At 51.0% G+C, this 22,048-nt stretch overlaps 1 protein-coding gene across 1 annotated transcript in view; it reads right to left on the minus strand.

Annotated features, from left to right (window-relative positions):
- Positions 1-22,048, minus strand: part of LOC308180404 (carboxyl-terminal PDZ ligand of neuronal nitric oxide synthase protein-like) — a 31,861-nt gene that overhangs the window by 6,826 nt on the left and 2,987 nt on the right. The window contains exons 2-3 of the mRNA XM_080562035.1: positions 21,297-21,368; positions 481-573 (exon numbers count right to left, since the gene is read on the minus strand). Of these exons, the coding sequence (XP_080418161.1) occupies positions 481-573; positions 21,297-21,368 (165 nt within the window). The remainder of the gene's footprint in view (positions 1-480; positions 574-21,296; positions 21,369-22,048) is intronic.

The raw sequence follows: 22,048 nt of genomic DNA on the forward strand, positions 1-22,048 counted from the left end.
TAATTTATAGATTAACTTATATCATCAAATATGCAGAAGATTAACACGTTTTTGGGAACAAGGCTCTGAGCGGGGGCTTGGGAGATCGGGGGCAGCCGCTGGCTCTCCTCGGGTGCGAGCCCAGGCACGGGGCTCAGCTAGCGCGGAGAGCTGAGAGGTGCACAGCCGAGGCAGTGCGGAGGAAGCCTGCCGGTATTAACAAGGAAAAGAAACTGCATTTCCTGAAAGCTTTACATTTTTTGATAGAAAAAATCCTCCTCCCACAGTGTAATTTTCCCACTCTTTTTTTCAGTGAGATTTTGCTACCATATTTTTTTTTTTGTGTGTGTGAAAAATGGAGGGTTTTTTCCTTGTGAAAATTCTGGGTGTTTCTTAAGAAAAGGCCACTTCTGGTTAGAAGTCTGGCTCCTCTGAGCAGCAGCAACACTCTGACATGGTCAAGGCCAATGTCCCGGGCACGCTGGGCTGGAGAAGCCTCACCTTCTGCTTCTTGCGCAGGATCACCTTCACGCCGTCCACGGACACAATGATGCTCACCTTCTTCTTCTTAATGTTCTTGGCTTTGAATTCATACTGATGGGAAGACAAAGGCGGGTTAGAAGAGAGGTAGGACCGGACTGTGCAGCATTAGTCAGTGCTTCACATGAAAATGTTTTTGTTTTTAATCCCAGCTGCCGAGGGAAGCAGTCCTTGCTTATCCTGCTGAGAAAATCCTTGTTGGAGGGACCCGGTGCTGGAGCTGGGGGTGCCAGCAGGATCCTGCCCTTGGCAGGAGTGCCCCTCGGGAGGGGACAAGCGGCGCTCCATCCTCTGGACCACACCAGGAGCCAGGTGGTCCCAGCCTGTGATGGGAACTCGGCTCAGTAAGCAGGGTCCTGGCAGAGCCCAGCGCAGGGCTCCCAGGGGCAAGGGTGCTGGTGACAAGGAGGGGCTTTGTGGCTGGTGCTGGACCACAGACCAACAGCCCAGGGGCTGTTAATCCAGACCCACAAGGAATTTCCTGATGTGCTGGCGTTTGAAACACCTTGCATAGTCCAGTGGGACCTGCACCAGCAGCTTGCCGGGGGGTGGCTCTTGTGGCAGGCACCAAGCAGTGATTTCTGGCATCTCCAGTGCCCTTGTATTTCAGCGCTGCAGTGCACAGGGAATATAAAATCACTTACGAGTTGCAGGGAGGGCCAGATGGGTGGCGGTAACGCAATTATATCTCACTCATTGACATAATCACATTAACCTCGGTGCGCTCGGTATCTCTAGAGAAAAAACCAACTCCTTATCTGCAGGTGTCTGCAGTTTGAACTCGCCTCCATTTGTGTTAAAAATTAAACTGCTGGCTTTTAAATGTTGCTTCTGATGATAACTAAGAAGCACGGCAGAGCCTTTCCACTCTGGAGGCCTGTATTAACCATGCTGATCCCTGCCGGCCCCATTTTAGGCACTGGTTTTGGCTTCCAAACACAGCCTTTTGATACCCCGTATTTTTTTCTGGCAGTCCCTATCTGAAATCCAGCTTTCCTGGGCCAGACCCTCGGTTTATCTAAACCAGCACACAGCCGTTACTGTCAGCGCAGCCACAGAGACAGACCCCATGCATCTATCAAAAAAGAAATCCTTTGGATTAACTCGATGTACGGTTACCGTATCTGGAAAGCAGAGGCTACAAATCCCCTGTTTTGATAGCCTCATAACATAGCCGTGCCGTGGCAGGGCTGGGGGCCACGTACACGGCAGCAGTCAGCCCCCGGCACGGCTTCTGACCCCTTGCTCCGGAGAATCCAGGCAGACCGCGTGATTCTGGTACGTGGAGGACAAGGGGATGCCAAGAGGCAGAGCGCAGACCGAAGCTTACCTACGCTGTGTAATTAGACATGTAATTAGCAATCTTATCTCTTCGTAGAGTCAGTGGAGCTGCAGGCAGCAGCTCAGTCGTTAGGGGAGTCCAGGCAGCGCCATCAGAGCCTGATGTTGGAGTGTGGGGGGCTCTGTCGGCACAGCACCCAAGCACTGCAAAGCAGACAGGAGTCTGTGCAGCTCCTCGGCACCCCCTGTAAGCCACACTAGCCTTACGGGCAGAAAATTGGATGGCTTTTCGTGCTGATCAGGCCTTTGATGATGCTCATTGAATTCTTAGCACTCTGCAAGGTTGCTGGTATCAGACAGACCCCTGATTAAACCACAGCCCTTTGATCTCCCCATGAATTATTACTCTGAGACGAGCTCTTTAAAAAATCTATCTATAGCACCGCTGCGTGTGAAGCCAGAGCTAAATTTGATGTACACGTATATGTAGGGAGGAGTGAAAGGGACGGGCGAGGCGGCAGGCGCATCCCTTGGATTTTGGGCAGCCTGCACGGGCTCACGGGCAGCAGGCAGCAGTGGGGCTTCTCCCGGCCCGCGCCCCGGCCTCAGCCCTGCCCTGCTGCTGCTCCCGGCTCCGCCAGGCTGCGGCTGCACCCTCCCTGCTCGCAGCTCCGCCAAGCTGCTGCTCCTCGTGTGCTGGCATGGATGTCAAAAAAAAAAAAAAAACACAAAAAAAAACCGGGAGAGATTGTTCTGCCCGCTAAAGAGCTATTTATCTTTCTTTGTACACAAATGGCTGGGAAAATACTAGCCGAGCTTTCCAAGACAGAGAGAGCAATGCAGTGTATTTTCCCCTTGTAGCAACAGGGGTGCAATTACATTCAAACAAGGCTCTTCACTCAGAGGCTTTAAGCAAAGTCCAAGTCTGGGTTTTGCAGAGATATTTTTTTCTTTCTGTCTTGGACAGAAAGCAAACGACCGGGAGCAGCAGCAGTGCACGGCCAGGCGCTGCCAGAAGTGAAGGAGAAGCCTCCTTCAGCACCGGGTCCAGCGCAGCCTGACCTCGGGACGGGCTCTGCAGGGGACCCACGCTGGACATCAGCCCTGCAGGCAGCCACAGGGCTGGTGTGAGCTGCCCGGCCCTGCCCCTGTCCCTCTCGCGGGCTGGTGTCGAGCCGGCGGGTCAGAGCTTGGCCTGAAAATGATTGAAATCCACAGGGCCCTGAAATCCTTCTTGAAGAGTGAGACCCCCAAATCTGCCTTCCGAGATTCAAGTTATTCTCCTGCTGCTTGTGTTATCCTATGGGGGATCTTTCTGGATGTTAAGGAGTCGGGAGCTGCCCCTGGAAGTGGAGATCCAGTGGGCAAACCTGGCGGTTTTATTAGCTATGGAGAGAGGAGGGGGCATTTTATTAAAAATGCAGGTCAAAAAAGGGCATTGCAACTCACCTAATTTAGCAGCTTCATTAATTCTATTTCTGATGTGTCTGACCTGGAATACTTTCCATTTTTGTTTTCAAATCCCTGTGTTCAGGTCCTTGCCTCTCATACGGTCCCTCACACTGTTGGCATGTAATATTAACTTACCCAAGAGCTAAAGACTGTATGACTAGAAATGTTAATGGCGCTGTGTAATGCATATTTCATCTGATAATTCCACCCAAGCAGATATAAATTACACATGCAGTTACCCGCTTCCACCTGCTGATGAAAGAGATGGGCTAATGCACATCTGAAATCATATGCAGTTTCCAGCACTAAGAACAACTTGCATGGATAGAGTTATTCAAGGAAGCAATTCTTAATGTGATTAATTACTGAAGGTATCAGGGCCTTCATTATGCAAATGAAAAATGTCATAAAATAGAGAGTTTTCAGGTCCTGGAGGCAGGCTCTGTCTCCAAAAAGTGCACCTTCCTCATTAACAAAGAGCAGAAGGGCCGGACCCGAGGGAGCTGCGGGAGCCAGCACCCGCTTGGTGCTGCGGTTTGTAGAGGAGTACGGGAAGGAGAGGCAGAGGCTCTCTGGGTTTCTGAGACAGGAGTAAGTCAGTAAGTGGGTAGGTACTTTGTTTGCATGCCTGAAAGATGATGCCACAGGCTTGGGAAGGGCCTGTTTCTTCCTGCAGTTGTAAATTCTTCAGCCAGCCCGGCCTGCTGTCCAGCCCCACTCCTGGCCCGGCAGCCTTGGGATTTGTGTGTCCCTAAAGAACCCTGCGGCGAGGCGCAGCCCCGGCTCCTTCCGGAGCTTTGCCCAGCAGATGGACACCGGAGGCACGGCAGTGAGGGAAGAGATCTGCTCAGCCCTGCTCTCCTGCAGAAGGAGAGGAGGCCTCCCCTCCCGGCCGCAGTCGGCAACCTCTGATGCCGCCTGGATGCCATGCTAGGAATTAATACCTCAGAGAATCCAAGTATTTCTGCTTCAGGAATGTTATTAATTTCCGACCAAACCCGCCTGCACGGAATGGGGACACGGTGTTATCTCAACTTCTGTTTGAATTATTGATGCTTGGAGGGCTGCTGCTTGGAAATGATGCCACAGAAACCCTGTGGGCTTTGCCCTCAGCAAGGGCAGATTACCGGCGCTTTGGATCTGAGACACGAGCACTGTCAGTTCCCACACCCGTCGGGCCACCGGCTACAGCCCAGCCTCAAATCCCCTGGCAGGTCACCACGTCCCCTGCTGCAGCACACCTTCGGGTGACAGCCCCTCGGGGAGGACACCCTCTCAGGTCACCCCTGAGCCCCACGGGCTCCATCTGGAAGCCGCCGGCTCCCAGCCTTCCCTCTGCTCCTCCTGGAAAGCAAGCTCCTGCCCGAATCCTCCGCACTGCCGGGGCCAGGGGCCACGGCCGGACTGAATGGGGCTGGGCATAGCCCGGGGCTGCGTCGCAGTAACTGGGCAACACGGACACAAAACCCGGCAGGAAGCGGCGCAGCCCAGGAGCGCACCTCCTGCCCAGTGGAAAAACGAGAATTTATGGTCCTTGGAAACATAAAACCACGCAGGGGAAAGCAGAAGCCGAGCAGGGAGTACAATAGGCAAGGAGAATGCTGGCAACGGACCCAAAGTCTTTTCTTCTCATTTAAATGAGCTCTTTCCCCCCAAGCAAGCTCTCTGCAGGCCGTCCCCGTGCAGTGACCTGGGGGGTGCCAGGGGCAGCCACAGCGAGGACGCGGGGTCACCGCTGTCACGCAGGATTTACAATTTCCTTGTTGGCGCTCCGGCTGTGCTGCCTGCTGCCTGGGGAGCCGGGGAGGACTGGGGCTTGTGCGGTGGTGCCGGGAGGAAGGACAGCCTGCAGGCTCATGCACCCAGAAGGCCTCCCCGTGCTCTGGCCTGGCCTCCACCGCACACAGAAAGACCCAGTACGTGGGTGCTTTCCGGCCCATCGGCTCTGCACATAGCCTTGGGAGACGCAGGCAGCAGGCACAGGCTCCCTGGGGAGCTCCGCGCTCCTTCACCAGGTCTCCACCTACACCTCAGGCCCGCGGTCGGCCTGTGTACAACCAGCCCGCGGTGCCGACAGCCCTGACCACAGCCTGAGCTGCAGAAACTTGCAGCCTCGGCTTTGATCAGTGCTGGCGAGGAACACAGGGGTTAGGCCAGGCCCCAGTGACTGATTTATGGGGCTGCTGCGGGCTGCCTGGAGCCAGTGCCCCACGCGTGGTGGTTCTGCTCAGGTGCAGGAGCTGGAGACAACTTGTCAAATATCTGTGTTCAAAGTATTAATGGGAAAATCCAGTCTAGAGCTCAACGTTTCTTCAACACACCTCAGCCAAGGTATGCGAAACCATCTGCTTCCTGGCACTGGCTCGGTCCAGCAGGCAGGCAATGGCTATTTGAGACGGGAGGTGGAAGCAGGGGTACTGGCAGGCTCGTACAGGGCAGGGGATGGACTCCAGCATAATGGAGCCCTGGCACTTGGATCTAGCTGGAGGACAGCCCCTGTCCTCCACAGCCTCTCACCAAGCCCAGCTCCATGCCGGGGCTCTCTCTTGGTGGGCTGTGCTGACACCTTGGGTTATTCTCATTTTGACAACTTCACCGTGACAGCAAGTGTGCACAGGCACAGGTGTGCATTTATCTGCAGAAACGTGGAAAGCTAACAGCTCTGCAGCTTACTGCCCCGACCACAGGATGCACAGAATTAAGCTGCTGGTTTCCACATAGACAACACACACCCGGTGCCAGGGCCCTGAGGCCACAACAGGCCTTAACGGTCCTGACCAGCTTCACCTGGGGCCTCCACCACACCCCCACGCACCGGGCACATGGGCCCCATTTAAGCTCGGCTCTGGGCCTTCCACCCCTTCCCTGAGCTGTGGTGTGGGAGCGTTGGTCTCCAGCTGAGCCCCAGCCATGACTGCCACGGACCCGCTGATCCTGACCTGTGCACTGATGTCCCACCTTGGCCTCAGACCAGTCTCATCACCACGGACCTGCCCGATGATCTGGACTCCTGGCTGAACCTGGCTACTGCACCAGGCCTGCTCTGCTCACCTTGCTCAGGTATTATGGGATGGGCCCAGGATGGTGAGGTCCCTGTTGTCCAAACCCCTTGCTAGTGGCCAGGCTCTTGCTGCAACCTGAACTGAGCTGTGCTGCAGTTTGGGAGAGGGATGAAATAAAAACCTGAATTATGCTAGGATAATATTAGCGTTTCTGGACTTTATAATTTGGCATTGTCAGCACTGTATGAATGGGTCTAATCTGCAGGTCTTCATGGCCGTGTACCTGCCAAGCCCTCAGGCAGCAGGAGGGCACTTCAGCCCTGATCCTGGCTTAGTTCACAACTGCAGCTCCAAAAGAAACTTCTTGAAAGTTGCCTGTAAATGGCAAGGGGCATGTGAGCTTGGCCTTGCTCCTCGTAGTTTTGGCTCTGGACGTGTTTCATCTCTCTGCAGAGACACAGGCATTTTCTGTCTCTTTTCAGGATGCTCTTTAGGGGACCAAGGTTTATAGACGAGGCACCACCAGGAATGCTGGGCATGCCTGGCCTGGCTGCCTCATGCAAACTCCTAGTTTGCCTTTGTAGTCAGTCTCCGGGGTGGTTTATGTGAGTGAAGCCACGAGACTGCTTAGCATCTAGCAAAAAATCACTCGTAGGAAGCTGTACCACACACCGCCCCCCTGCCACTGTTTTGGAAGCTGCAGAGAAGCAGTCTGTGGTAACAGGAGGGCAGCCTGTGGATCCAGGCTCTCTGGATGCTCCCTCTCAACAACACTTTTCAGGCTCCAGTTATATTAAAAAGCAATGCTGCATGGTTGTTTCAGCTCAAGGAGCTTGTGCTGCATCCCCTTGCAGACACCCTGCTTTTTGTCATCCCAGACTTTTGTCCCTTACCCTGGTAGAGTGAGGGTCTATGGAAAGCCTGAGGTAAGCAAGCACTCTTTAAGAAAACACTTCCTTTCAGGTAAGGAGCTGTACAGCTCGGCAAAACGTGTCTGACAGTTTTCTGCTTTCATAAATATTCAAAACCAGCCATACTGGGAGCTGACTAATCTGAAGACCTTCCCCTGAACAGAGCTTTCCACTCAGGTCCTTCTGCAGACATGAATCTTGAACTGTAGCTTCTTTCTGGGATGGGCAGATGTTAACCGGAGTCCCAGCTTGGGAAACTGAGGCAGGACGAGTCATCAGGAGCTCACCGGGCAAGTCGAGGCACAGCACAGCTGAAATCAGGAGTTTCCAGCACCCACTCACGGTAAGGATTACACATCCCCACTACACAGCATGTGCAAATCTGTGATCCCCTGTGGGGCTGCAGTCCCCACAGCCCACCCAGGAACCACCAGAGCAGCTCAGGACCCTGTCCCAAGCTGGCAAGAGGCTGTGCTGCAGGGTGTCTTGAGCCACGCTCTCTGAGGGCCTTGCTATAGCGCAGATGAGCTTGGAGAGAAATCCTGCAGGAGCTGTGAGGATGCTGCCTGAGGCTGGAAGTTGGTCAGGTAAGGGCAAGGCAAAGAAAAGCGCTACCTTTCATGCACATCTCCTTTGAGTTGTGAGGGAATCCTGCTTCCTGAGGTTCTGAAAGCATTCAGATGGGCATGTTAGATTAGGCCTTCCTCTTCGTCCCCTTTCTCCCCATCTCTGACAGACCTTATCACGGGAGGTCTCCAACTGCTGGAGTTCCAGGAAGCCTTCGAGGCTGGTCTGGTCATCCCATGAAAAGGTGCGGTGGCAAAGTGAAGAATGTGGCCAGAGTTTAGATGTTCCTCTGAGCCAGCCAAAAGGATGTGGTGCAAAGAGCGCTCCAAGTTGCACCCATGGGGGAGACTACAGCTTCTGCAGATGATGGGAGCTGGTGGGGTACAGGCAGTGGCTCTTTAGCTGGGGGTTTCTACCTCTGAAAACAGCCAAGTTGTTCTGGAACAAAGCTTCTTCGTCTGCTCTTTAAAAAGGGTGGGATAAAAGCAGCCTTTTCATTGCCTCCTCCCTGTTAAAAAGATATGTGATGCTGCTGAGCTCCATCCTGAGGCATACAAGCTGCCTCACAGCCCAGTGCAAGGTGACATCATCTGGCCTTTGGTGCCTCTCTGACAAAAGCACCATTGTGTGACTGTCACTTCCAGGAGCCCCCCGCTGTCCCCAGGTTTAATAGGGAGCTTTCCCACACACAGCCATTCTGCCCTTCTCTTGCCAGCGTGGGCCAGCCCCACTTCACAGGGAAGCTGGGTCCTTTTTTCCCTCCCTACCTCTATTCACTTACAGGAAAAAACAAATTACCTTTTCTGTCCACAGTGCTACCCATCTGCAAGGGGAGGCTAGCAACTGGAGTGAGAGCTGTGGGAGCCAGACGTGAAGCTCTGGCAGTGAATTTGCACTGAAAACCAGGAGGGCAGTCTGACTGCTGGCTTCCTGGCCGTGCTGAGCCCCACGATATACCTTCACCCTGGTGGGAGCACCTGGAGTCTGCAGTGCACAGATACAGCTGTCATTGTGCCACGCTGTCCTTCAGCAGCTGCTTGGAGCTAATGCTCTTCCCTGCTCTTAAGCTTGGGTTATTAATGAGCTTCAGTAATTGAAGCAGTGTCTTGGGACCCCACCCCAAAGGAGTCTCATGTACCAGGCACTGAGGGTATGTGAACATAGCTCCTATCCCAAAGCTGCTAAATTGTTACGGATGAGTGCTTGTTTCATCAGAAGCAAGTCAAATTCACCTGAAATAACCCTTAAAAGTGACACTGCAATTATGCACTGAGACACCTTCAAGTAATTCTGTATTTCCCTATAAAAACCACTGTAGAGGCCCTGGCAGAAAAGGTCTCCTGTTCTTGTACGTGCTATTTCGTATCCTAGTTGCCTTCTAGTCTGGTATGTAGGACAAGAGACAAGTTAAGATACTGGAATTTTTTTTTAAAACCTTGTTCATAAATGCTCAAACAACAAAGCTCAGAGGAAGAGCAGGAGCCAGGACTCTGCAGCAGGCTCAGAGCTCCATGAAAAAGACTCAGACCCCCTATGTGGCTGTGGGAAGGTAACAATATTTTGAGCATTGGTTTCTCATATGCAAAACAAGGATGCTCATTTTCTATTTCGTTCAGTTGTTCTGGTTACAGATTGTCCCCTGCTAGTGACAGTTCCACAGGGCCAGGCCACGAGATGCTGCTCATACAAATACACGAGCAGGGAGCAACTGAGGATTTCTGCTGCTCCCTCCGAAGTCCCATTGTACCCTCAGTCCCTTCCCGTGAGCCTGACATGCTTGCTCACATGGCAACACCAGTGAGATGTGCGAGCCCTGGGGAGGGAGATCAGAGGCAGCAGGGGAGATGTTCTTAGGAAGAATCTAGTTTGCTCCTGAGAAAAGCTGAAGAAGCTACATCTGCGTGACTAACACCTGCTTCTGGCAAATGCTGCAGGGAGGGACCATCTCCTGGCTTCTAATGTGCTATCGTGCACCATATGCGTTTTGGGTGCTGTCCTCCAGCCCTGTGTCTCGTGGCTCCTCTTAGCCACCACCTCGAGAAATTAGCATTTCCTTTGTGTAGCTGCAGCAGAGGTAGGAAGCTGCTTGTGCATCTCCAGCTATGAGCAAGCAGAATTTAAGCTAGAGTGAAGACCTGAGCTCCATTTGCATTCAGGAGCAGCGCTCGATTACAAACTAGACCAGAATGAGAATGTGAGGGATGCCGAGCTGCTTAGTGTGCTGCTCGGTGCAGACCAGGTTTCATGCCTCATTTGCTAGGTGCAATCAGGCTCCCTTCTCTTTCAGGGCAAAAAGCCCTTTGCTAGCTGAAGCCCCGTGTGCAGGCAAACCCTTCCATTTCCCAGTGCCAGCTACTTTCATGAACAGCCTTGCTATGTCCTGGTCTGAGACAGGGTCTGAAATAATCTGCTTTATTCCCAGGCGAGGAGACTTTCCTGTGTAGCTGTTAATACTATCAATCTCCAACAGTTCCACTTGAGGAAACATTTCTTACAGAAAGCCCAGAGTTATTGCTGGCCTCCAAGAGCTGCACAAAAAGCACGGGTCCGCATCTGCGAGCACCAGCAGTGCAGCCAGAACAGGCCATTGAGCTTGGAGGGCGTCAGTCGCTGTAGGGCCACCGCAGCCCTGCCTGTAATGCCTGTTAGCAAAGACTGGCGTGCAGGGCTCCCGGCTGAAGCAGCTTGCCTCCTTGGTAAAACCAGCAGGCAGGTCTAATGCTCGGATGTGGCTTGTAAGGGATTTTCTAGAGCATGCAATTCCCATTGATTTTAGAAGGAATCACGGTTGTTCTGAACAACACACAGGGAATGTAAATGGGTTTAGAAACTTGCCCAGGAGCATTTCTGTAATACAACAACAGCCAACGAGGAAGGGAGCGCACACCTCTGCTGCCAGGCTGCCCGTGGGCAGGGGTCAGTCATGTCCAAGCACTGCCCCGATGCGAAGGCACCGAGCAGAGCTGGGTGCAGCACAGCTGGCACCCGCTTCTCACTACGTGGTCCTTTGTTAAAAATTACTGAACACTAATGAAATCGCCAACAGACTGTGGTGACCTTTCTCTGTGGCAATCCCCAAATCTAAAGGAAGGTCTCTGAGTTCTCAAGCTGTCTGTAAAATCTTATTCTCCAATTTGGAAACAAGACTGTTACCAGATGAGAGAAAAAAATCAGTGCTAATTGTGTCATTTACACAACTAAGAATATTAAACAGTTCAAGGACTCTTTTAGCCTCGGGGGAGCTAATGAGGTTAGTGAATCATGATGAGAAACATAGCCCAAGTTTAGATAGCAGGAAGTATGGATCAGGAGCGTTTTGTGGCATCACTATCATCAAAACTGTACCAGAGCATCACAGCTGAGCACTTGGCCAAGGCAAGCAGCCTGGGCTTGGATGCAGGGAAACAAGAGAGTGGAGACTGGCATTGCCCTAGGCAAAAACGGGGGAAGAACCTAATGTTCCAGGTCTGGGAGCTTAGACCTTGTAATCATTAACCACAGGAGGCCGCAGCAGGATTGAACCAGCCCACGGTGCCTTGGGATCACTGAACCTTAGCAGCTGATTTTGCAGCAGGTGCAGGACAGAAGCGCCCTACTCAAAGCAAAGGTCCCAATGCCACATTTCCTGCTCTCTAACGGGAGAGGTTGGTGTGTTTATGGGGTCCCGCCAATTCCTCAGGAATCAGTACCTGAAAGCCCTTAAAGGATTAAACCAGGCATTAAGCATGGAGCTGTACAGCCTGCAAACAGCTGCCTGTGGCAGCCCGTCCTGGATAGCAAGCTGCCTGCTTGGGCACGGTGCAGACCCCCAGCAGCTCCCGGTGAGGCGGCAGGTACTGATGGCAGACACCAGCATTTGGGCCACTCCTACTACCTGTGCCTGAACAGTAAGCACCCTCCTGGAGCCAGCTCTGAGTGCCTACTCCTCCCACCACGCTACATCTAGTCTTAACATATCTCACTGCTCTTCCACCTGTCGCAAAAATGAGCTGTTTTTAGAAGAAACCTCTGGAGCTGAGAGGGTTTGTTGTGATAGCTGGGGGTATGTCAGACTTGACCATGCAGGTGGCCGTGATTCAGGGCCGTGATGCTCTCTGCAATGCAAGAGACCACATCCTCCTCTCCAGCAGACCCACCGCATGGTGGTAAAGCATGACCAGCAGCAGCAGCAGCAGCAGCGACAGAAGGATGGAGGAAGGGGGAAGTGACTCAGGTGTCCTGAAAACAGTCAGGCGGTTGCCAATTAGTCCAAGCAACCCATCTGGCCCATAGAAAGGCCATTTGGAGAATGTCTAATCACTGCTGCAGGAAAAAAAAGAAAACCATTGCCTGATGCCTATTAAAAATCCCTGTTCCCTCATCAAAGTATTCCTCCCTCCAGGGACTCGTTCAAGATTTTTATTCTGTGGATTTATCATGGAGTTATTTAGTGAAAACATGAAGTAACTTGTCACTGTATTATGTTAAGCAGTATGGATTCTGCTTGCCTTCGGGCCTCATTTAGTACAGAGCTAAAGCAGAACGAAGAAAGCAAGTGCAGAACCAAGCTCTTGTTTGCAAATCTTATTTTGCTAGGCTCAACTTTGCTTTGTGGTCATGGTCTCCCAGGTCTCCCTCTCCTCAGAACAGTGATCCATAAAGTACGAAGGACTCTTGTGCTAGACAACAATCAGTACAGCATCGACAAAGGCACCAGGTCTAGCCTTTCTCCCATGGAGACACAGCCTAAGAACCAGTAAGGCTGCAGTCAAAGCACTGGGTTACATCATTTTGTCAGAAATCAAGGAGTGTACTCCTTAGATGCACGAGGAGGGTCTCTCCAATCCACCGGCATAGTGGAGGCACTCCATGCCATGGTCAACCCCAGTTTATGTGCCCTTGCTCACCAGTTGTCGCTCAGATTAAGGCACCTCCTCATTAACGAGCTAGTCCAGTGTGCTTGCAGCCACTCTGGTTGCCATCTCAATTACATTTTTTCAGACACCAATAAAGAAGCAGCTTTGAGTCATGGCTGATTGCTCTACACCAGAATGTAATTTGAAAGCCATTATATTTCATCTCTGTAATACTCTACAACCAGTAATATAGTTGCCGAAAAAACCTACTTTATTTCGAACTAGATAAAAGCTTTGCAGAGATCTCATATGCCGATATTTTAGCTAGTGAACGCAAAAGCTTCTGTAAAATAATAACACTGTTAAAGCCACTTTATTTTACAATTAAAAGGTACCTGCCTCAATGCCAAGATCTAACATCACACAAAGAGCTCTGTCTTGTTCTATTTAGTACTAACATTTTAATTTAGCTTTTATCTAACTGCTGATTTTATTAGCCTTCAGCTAAACTTCAATCCATCATGGCTTATGCAGAACAATATGAATATGCCTGTCTAGTTCCACCCCCTCACTGGAGAAGCCATCCAGTTTTCAGCTCTCTCAGAAAGGCATTGAAAGGTCGCTGTTGCTTAGAGATGGCACATTTCACTGAGTGGTCCCTCCGTCCATCTGTTATCAATCAAACATAGTACATTATCTGAACAGGGTATAAGAACTGAAGCATCTATAATAGCCAGTCCCCTCTGGAAATCTAGGTCATAGCATGAGGCTACAGAAAAAAAGCTCTAAAATGACTTCTGTTACAGTGGCACATAGTCACAGCTAAACCAGCCCCACATAATTTCAGCTCAGAAGTGGCAGAAGACAAGTTATTATTCTGTGGCAAGAAGTCCAGAGACGATTTTGGGATGGAGACGAGCAGGGTAGAAACCTGCAGAAGATGCTAAGCCTCTGGCACAGCAAGACATCCCCAAGCAGCCAGCAGATGGATGGATTCAATCTAAAAGGTGTTTATTCCTCTCCTCCCACTCAAGATGCACAAGCAGAGCGTAGTCAGTTCTCTACCACAGCCACACTATGCTGCTTAGAAACACCACGCATGATGCCGCTGCAAAAACAACTCTTTAAAAGCTTCTTCCCTTTGCATTATGATAACACGAGGAACAGAAATTAGATGGAAAAAGCTTGGGCCGGTCCAAGACATGGCAGACAGTTCTAGGAAAGCAGCTTCCGTGTTTTTAAAGCTAATTCTTCAGTTTATAAAAATTAATGCTTCTGTATGGCTAGTAAAGCAGCGTATGTATGAAATGTGCCTGAGCCTGCCGAGGTGACCGTGGGCTGGAGAACACATGCAGAGAGGCCGCAGGGAGCCCCACAAAGCCATACCCGCACCACAGGGCCTCCAGGGCCCCAGTGCCTTCCTGGCAGGGGAGGTGCTGGGCCCGACAGGGCATGCTGGGACCGGGAGCCTGTAAAGGTCTGCCCAGGGTTAGGAAAACTCAGTGGAGATGAGGCAGGGGCCAGATGAGGAGATGCAGCTCTGCCCCAGCAGAGGCCCTGCTGTCCCCTGCCCACCCTCCACAGCATCCAACAGTGCCCTGGCCACGTGAAGGTAAGGCCTGCGATGTGGCTGTTGTCTCCTGGGGCACATCCCTCGGGTCTGTTATCTTCTGTGAAACCAGTACAGAGGCTGGGGAGCCTAACGCGGGTGGTGAACTGTAAATTGTTTTTTAGCAGAGCAGGGTGCTGTGTATCAGCAGCTCCAGTACCGGCTGCACATGCTGAGGCCACCAGCCCTCCTCTGGTGTGGGCCAAGAGCCCGCTGGGGTGGCAATGGCTCTGGTGAAGGAGCCCTAGGAAGGGATGCCAAATCCTCTGTGCCACAAAAGCAGGCTAGCACGTGTGTCTGGGCGTACCAGTGCCCTGCAGAGCTGGGATGAGGATTAGGGCTTCCCAGTCCCAGTGCCTCCGCAGCTCTCCTCCCACTGGAAGGTGCAGGGACGGCTCGGTGGGCGCCTCGGAGCGGGGCTCCTGGGGCTCCCTGGAAGCCCACCCTGATCCCCACACAGGAGACTCTGCTTGAGCTGTAACACATAGAGGAAAACAAACTAATGAAGCATTAGGACTAAACTTAGCTGCAATTAACGCTTAATTACCATCCTGAAAACACTTGCTCTATTTTGCCAGGGCCTAGAAAGGTAAAACCAATTAGCTTAATCTTGTGTGATAGAAACCTCAAATTGCATCAGATGCCTGTTGGGGATGGGACCCTTGGAGTACCTGGAATGACCCTGGAGCTGAGCCCTCCTGTGGGTAATGGGACAGCCCTGCTCTGTTCCCCAGGGAGGAGAGCCACGTGGCGAGGATGCCTTGCTAGGCATCTGCTCTTGATGCCCTTGCGCTATTCCCAGCTTTCTTAACCTGCTTGTCTGAGACTGGCCTTCTCTGTGCGTGTAGCTTCTTGTGTCGACTGGTACCCCCCCAGTTAAAGCAGGTAACAGGTAGTGATGCAGGCAAAGGTGTGTGGGCTGCTGGAGAGGGATAAGGAAGTACAGAAAGATCCAGAGAGTAGACAGAGGACAAAAGCTTTCCATGATCTCTTGTAAATCTCTCTCCAAGTGAAGTCTCTAGTGTCAGTTCTCCAGTTAAATTTTTGGGGTAGGCTTGCAGCCTCTGTTGAGGACTGGCAGTAGCCTGATCATGTACTGCCTCTGCTGTGCAGAACAGCCTAAACTGACAGCAGACTTTCTGCGAAAGGTATGAGAGCAAGTTAGTACATGCTCACGTAGACTGGGACACCTACAACCACTGAGCTCTGGAGGCTAGAGGCTTGATCTAATGTGTAGCAGAGCATGCAGTCCCTGCGAGGTTCTCTGGAGAAGAAGGGAAGGCATCCTAGAAAAAGATCTGCTCTTTTGGAGCATACTTTTGGGCAGCATATACTGTCCTTTTTGTAGAGGGGAGGAAGAGAAATGTACAGGCTTAGGGAAACTTGTTTATCTGAAGTATTCCTCTCATCTTTCTGTAAGGCCTGATGCCTGCCTGTATGCTTGTCAATATAAATGTTGGTTGGAACCATGGCCACAGCATGGGACCGTCTTCTGCAGTGCTGTTCATCAGTGAATGCCACTATGTGATGACAATATTTATGTAAAGGCCTCGGGTGAACCGAGGTGGCTCTCCTCTCCTGCCAGCTCTCCCAAGGCATCTAGTAAATGGGACTTGGCTACTCACCCAAACATGGAACGTATTCCCCACACTGTACTATCAGCGGTGTCCTTAGCTGGCTCAGGCTGTGCTAGCAGTTTGGAGCAGACACGTGAGATGCTGGTGTTTTATACTCCAGCCATGTAAGAACTGTCACCTGTTTTTTCTGTACCGTCCTGTAAATGAAAGGAAGGTGTGTGGCATTCTGAGAATTAAAGAAAGGTCCACACCAGCGGTTTGAGGACTGCTGAAATATTTTAAGAAATTGGCATATTTTTCTTTCACAGCCCAGGGCTGTCATTAGCTGAGCACTTGGATGTTCTTCCAAAGAGGCTGAAAGGAAAAGCCCTCCAGGAACTGCAGCAGAACAAACTCCCATCCAAAACCAACAGAGCCTGGCATGCAGCTACAGAGGTCTATACCAGGGCAAGTGCTCCATCGCTGCACAGGGGAACTTCCACGCTTGAGCCTGTCCTTCAGCTGCAGCCGAGCCAACCACTTCATTAAAGTGGGAGAGGCTGCAAAGACTGACCAAGAAACCCACCAGCTGGGAGTTCAGCTTTTTTTCCCCCCCCCTTTTTTAAAGTACTGAACACAGCTCCAGCTCAGCTTAATGCGAAGCTGGTAGGAAAGCTTAGCTCCGTGCATAGTAAGTAAAGAAGGGCTGACAGGCAGAACATTTTAGAGAAATCTACGCAGCAATAATCTTGGCAAACTTCTCTTCTGTAGTAGGAAGGGTGTCTGCCTAGGAAAACTGAAGGAACTGTGTTCTAGAAGAATCTCATTGTCAAGTCTGTTAAACATCTCTATTTCTGGAGTCCCACCACACAGTGATAAATTAAACTGAAATGACTGAAGGCAGCCACCCTGCCCTCCGCCATCTGTCTGCCTGGTTCCTCTCCTGTAGCACGAGCAGACAAATGACGCCCAGATTTGCTCCCGAGCCCTCGCCATTTACAGCCCGGTGTGGCTCTCAGCGTAGGCTGCCCTACGAAGCCTGCCCGGCCATCAGGTGGGAGCTGCTGTCTGCACAGCTGTCCCTGCCTCCTCTGCTTCACCAGCGCGCACTGAAGGACTCTGACTTCCACTCATCTGGATTTAAGCTGATGTCATGTCACACTTCAACACTACCAGTTGATATTTGGTAGTCAGTATGATTTATTGTGTGGCTAGACTGAACTTCCTCACTGGAATACTACACTGACAAACTGCAATTCGCTGAGCCTCTGCTTAAGAGCATGAATGCAGCAAAAAATGATCAGGATAAAGAGGAGGCTGAAGTGAGAACCTGGTTCTCACGCCAAGGAGAACTCAGCATTTCTGATGCGTCCTGTGTCAGGATTTATAAATGTTTCTGCTTTTGTGGCACACTAGATCCTGGAGAAAAGACTTCTCAGTTAATTTAAGTGTAAGAAATATGGAGGTTAACAGCAGAAACATGCTAGTCTGGAGATGCCTCCCTCCTGTTAGTTCATCCTGGTGCTTGGGTGGGCCCAGCACCAGTAGCCTGTCCCCTAATGAAATGATTAAACTGAACTAGCAACCCAACATCTGGCTGCTTTCCGAGTGTTAATACCTGCTCAAGTCCCAAACAGGCCCGAAATGTCTAGGCTTCATAGAACTGTAAGTGCAAATTCCAGAGAGCCTGATTCTCTGCCTTAAAGGTAATTAAACGGAGTAAATTAGGGAATTGCTGTCAGGAGGTTGTCTGTAGGGGTGATGGGCTTGGGCACTGTTCCTACAGCGTCCTTGGAAACTCGCCTCTCAAAACAGCAGCACTTCACCAGGGCTGCTGGGCTATCTGCGCAGGGCTCAGCTGAGGGTTGTGCTGCTCCAGGCAGGTCCCAGCTGACCCTCACCTCTGGTCAGTGTTAGCTCTGGAAGCTGGGGAAAGGATGCAGGACATGCTGCAATGTTAACCTTCCACATCAAGCCATTTATTCCTTGGTCTCTCAGGGCAAGATTCCCAAGCAACCTCAGGATCTTCAGAAATGTTTTGTGTTTTACAGAGCTCATCTGTACCCCCAGGGCCATACCAATAGGCACTGCCAGCAAAGCCGTCTTGCTGCTGTTGTAGGTTTGTTGTTACCTGGGCTCCACAACATCTCCTCCTTACCAGTGAGAGCCTTCATCTGGCTACAGGGAGGACTTGTCTGTTTAATTGTCCTCTAGAAGGCAGCCAGGAGTAGTGTGTCTAGGGAGAGAGTGACCCTGCTGAATCGTGGTGCTATCTGGGCCCTTGAGAAGGACTTTACATTCTTCATATTAGCTGCCACTTGACTGCTGTAGGAAGAAAAATCTCGTGTTGTAGATAAATTCCTAGAGTGATGAGAAGGCTCATTGTCTGCAGATGAATCCACCTGAGCGGAAAGCCAGCACTGGCACGCTGACTCCGAGGGCAGGAGCTGAGTGGGTGCTGCCAGACGCCCGGACCTGGATGGCCTCGGGCAGCAGCAGCAGACAGCCGGTGGGGCGCCTGGCAGCGCTGGGTGCTCGCAGGGAGCTGGACTCTCCTCACCGGCACCTGGAACTTGATGTGCCTGTCAGAGCACAGTGTGTACTCATTCAAGTGGCAAACTAATTTCATCACCTCCCCTGCCAGGTCTTAGAGGAGGTAGAGGGATTAGTTTGAACTCAAAGGATCATATAATAACATGGCAGCTGTATGCAACTAATAAGCCACGGAGCGGATTAGCAAACTTCAAGTTGTCTAGCTCTGCATAATGGGGAGCTAAGAACAGCAACTTCCCTGTTCTACCTCTTGCATTTGCATTCCCTTCAGTGGAAGCATAGAACATGACGAGACAAGGTTTTTCCAGCCTGTTATGAAATGGGAATCTAATCTGTGACTAATGGAGTATTGCTAGCAATTCCACAAGCATCCATTCAGTAAGAAATATGGATTTAAGCTTTACTATGAGAGTGCGTCTTAAATCCCTTCTGCAAAAGAACAGATCATGATTGCAGCAGGCTAATGTTAAAGCTTGTCATTTGAGGCTCTCTGGGAGTAGCGTCCCACAGCACTCTGCGTGTCCTGAACTCTGCAAGCAGACCGCTCTGCTGATGCGGGGAGAATGCTGCTGAACTCCTCCTAGGCTCCCTGGCATAATTCATATGCAGCTGGCAAAGGAGCCCAGTACAAAACACAGGCCAGCAAGGTGCCAAGGAGTAGACTTAGCAACTCCAGTCGCTGCTTTTCTTACCACCTTCTCTCTCTTCCCACACTGTACGGACAACTTTGAGCACTGCATAGCTCTTGGTTTTTCCCTGGGGCAAGTGCTTTTAATCACAGAGTGGAGACCAGAATTAGACCTAGGAGTAGGAAGGCAGTTTCAGAGCTTGTATTAGCTTACTAATGAGTAACTAGAGTAACCAGCTCTGTCAAGCCTGGAAAAAGAGGGCTGTGACTCCCTAAAGAGAGGCGCTCTAACTCCTCATCCTCCTTGTGGTCCCCTCTCAGAGCAGCAGAAGCCACAAATAACAGCCGGGCTGTGCCAGGGGCTGCCCCCGTGCTCAGCTGGCTCCCAGCCCTGCCTGCCCCAGCGCTGCCTCCTCCCGTGTCGCAGGGCACACAGGGCAGCACAGGCGATGTTGTGCTGGGGCTTGTACTGCGCGTCCCTTCTCTTCCGCTCCAGTAGAGAATTCCAGTTGAACACTGGGGCGCACAAAGGATGAAAGCTTCAGCAGAACGTGCCCTCGCCAAGGCCTGGCAGGGCCGCAGGACCCTGCTCGCTCTCGCAGCACAAACAGACGCTCCCGCTCACAATACGGTGGTAGCAAAATACTAGTTTCCACCAATAGCTTCTCCCAGTGTTTCCTCCCAGTTATAACTGGTTCTGCTGAGAGCCCATGGGAAAAGACTCCAGTATAGACAAGGCCACTGCATGCAAATGAATGCTACATAAATAACCCCCATCTTCCCTCAGTTCCTAGGTTGTGTACTCTATGCACTAGAACTCTCTTCAAAGACCTCCCAGTTCATTCTTTATGCTCTAATTAAGGATCAGTGCCAATTAACTATCTTCAATAGAGGAGCATCTTCCGCTCAGCAGCCAGGAAGCGTCTGAATGAGATCCTGCTGTACAATACATGCATGAAAAGGGAAGCCCTCCCCTTTTGGAAAGGGCTCCCAAGATTAAAAATCCAGTGTAGAATACAGGGTGCCTACTTTAAAAATATTGTGCGATCAGATTAATTGATGGCATCCAGAAATGCAGATGGTTTGTTACATGCCTCACATAGCACCTGAACGTGTTATGGCATTGCCACGACTCAGGGCTAGATACTGTGCCACTGGGGCAATAGCAGGTGTGAAAACAGAACGCAACACTTTCTGGAAACTGGGATTGAAATACTACCTGCTTTTTCTTGCAAGGGTGTTACCTGCTCAAAGATCGTAAGAAGCCGCTTTTGCTGTGCACTGTCAAAATGCCAAAAAATCGATTCAGAGCAAAACTTATTAATAGCTGCACCAGTATCTGAACTGGCCCAGTACTCCGCACCTATTGCCTTTGCTTCCTGTTGGTGTTCACCTGCTCCATAAATAACTAGGCAATTTAGATTGTGATTGCACCGTGTTCTGAGCAAGAGCTGTGCTGAGAGTCTGAGCAGGCACAGAATGTCATTTCTGAGCCTGGCTGGAAATGAATACATCAGCTCCCCAGTCACTTACAGGCTAAGTTTAAAAAGCACTATTCTAAATGAAAAATAGATGGTTAAACACTGCAGGGGGAAGGGCGGAGAATAGGATAATCCCTTCAAAGCTTTAAATGGAAGATTCTCAAACCTGCTTCAGCTGATGTGAGCCATACGAACAACCTCAGAATTAAGACCCGCACAACGCTTCAGCCAGGCACAATGGCTGCACTGCCTTTTGGGGTAGATGCACGTGAACATGAACCAGATGTAAGCTAGCCACAAAGCTTATCACTGCTAAATCTGGTGACCATTCACAGGCTGTTCTGAAAAGTAAAGGGCTAGAGGAGGAACAGTGCAGACTTGATGATGAGAAACAGGAACTGTAAAACTGTATTGGAGGACAGGGAAAAAACAGCGAATTAATCCATGAGCAGCAGAATCCACAAAGTCCTGTCTAATGGGATTTACAACCATAACATCTGCCAGGTCACTGATACTTCAGTATATAATAACATAATGTACCTAGAACTATCAATGAATTTGAGTGCTTTTGTGAAGCAGATTGTGCTCATTTTGCTTTTTGTACCGAAAAAAACAGGCTAAATAAATCTCTTAGGTTCAAGGAGAATCCCCATACCTGCTTGGCAGAGGCTAGGGTTTTGTTTGAGCTCTGCTAACTGATCCTTCTGCAAAGAACAGGGGGGCAGGTCTATCCTAACGTGCCTTGGGAGTTTCTAGAGAAGCAAGTTACAATCCTGACTGAGATTTGAGCTCCAGGTAGGAAGGGGGAGATGGAGGAAAACGCAGAACAGCGCACTGCACCCACATCACTCCCGTGAAGGTAACCTTTTATTCCACGTGAGACTCAGCTCTTTTGAACTTACCCGAATCCTTCTCATGGCTGCCACAATCTCCACGCGACTGCTGGGCCTGGGCACATCCAAGCTACCGATGTACTGAAAGACAGAACAGTGAGATGGTTTGTGAAGTAATGCATGAGTTAACAGTGTAGGCTTCTTCAGAACAAACTGCATCTCATCAAATTAGTCCCTGCGTGGTTAGATACTCTTAACCCAGAGCATGGTAGGGATATGTGTTGTGGATAGTGTTATCAAAGTTAGGGGGATGTTAACTCCTAACTTTGGGCGTGAGTCTGTGACCGGATTCAGGTCCTGGCTGTGCCTTTGCCCGTGCTTTGCACAGCAACGTCTGCTGCGAATCAAATCACAGTCCCGCGGGTCTGAAAACAGGACCATCCATCCTTTGTCATTCCTCCCCACATCTGCTTTTAAAGGACTCGGAGCTAAAAGCACATGAGAGCTAGACAGTTGGCAGGGTGTGCGATAACCAGCCCTGCTGGAACGGGCTCACAGTTCTGGGTTAGCTTCTCAGTCGGGACCATCTTCCCCCTGGACGCTGCTTCGGCTTGGCTGGACTCGTTCACCTGCCTGCAGAGTCCCGTAAGCACACTCCAAGCTGTGTCCTGTACCAGCGGTTCTTAACTAAGCTTATGGGAGCTGCAATCCCAACCAAGCTGCTGGGTGAGCCGGCACCGATGCCATAGCAGCCGCCTGTGGCACCCAAGATTTACACCCGAGCATCGAGTCCTAGCAGGGCAGCAGCACCCCTTGCTGCG

Source organism: Anser brachyrhynchus (assembly GCF_964034855.1).
Source record: "Anser brachyrhynchus genome assembly, chromosome: 19".
In the NCBI taxonomy this organism is placed as follows: Eukaryota; Metazoa; Chordata; class Aves; order Anseriformes; family Anatidae; genus Anser; species Anser brachyrhynchus.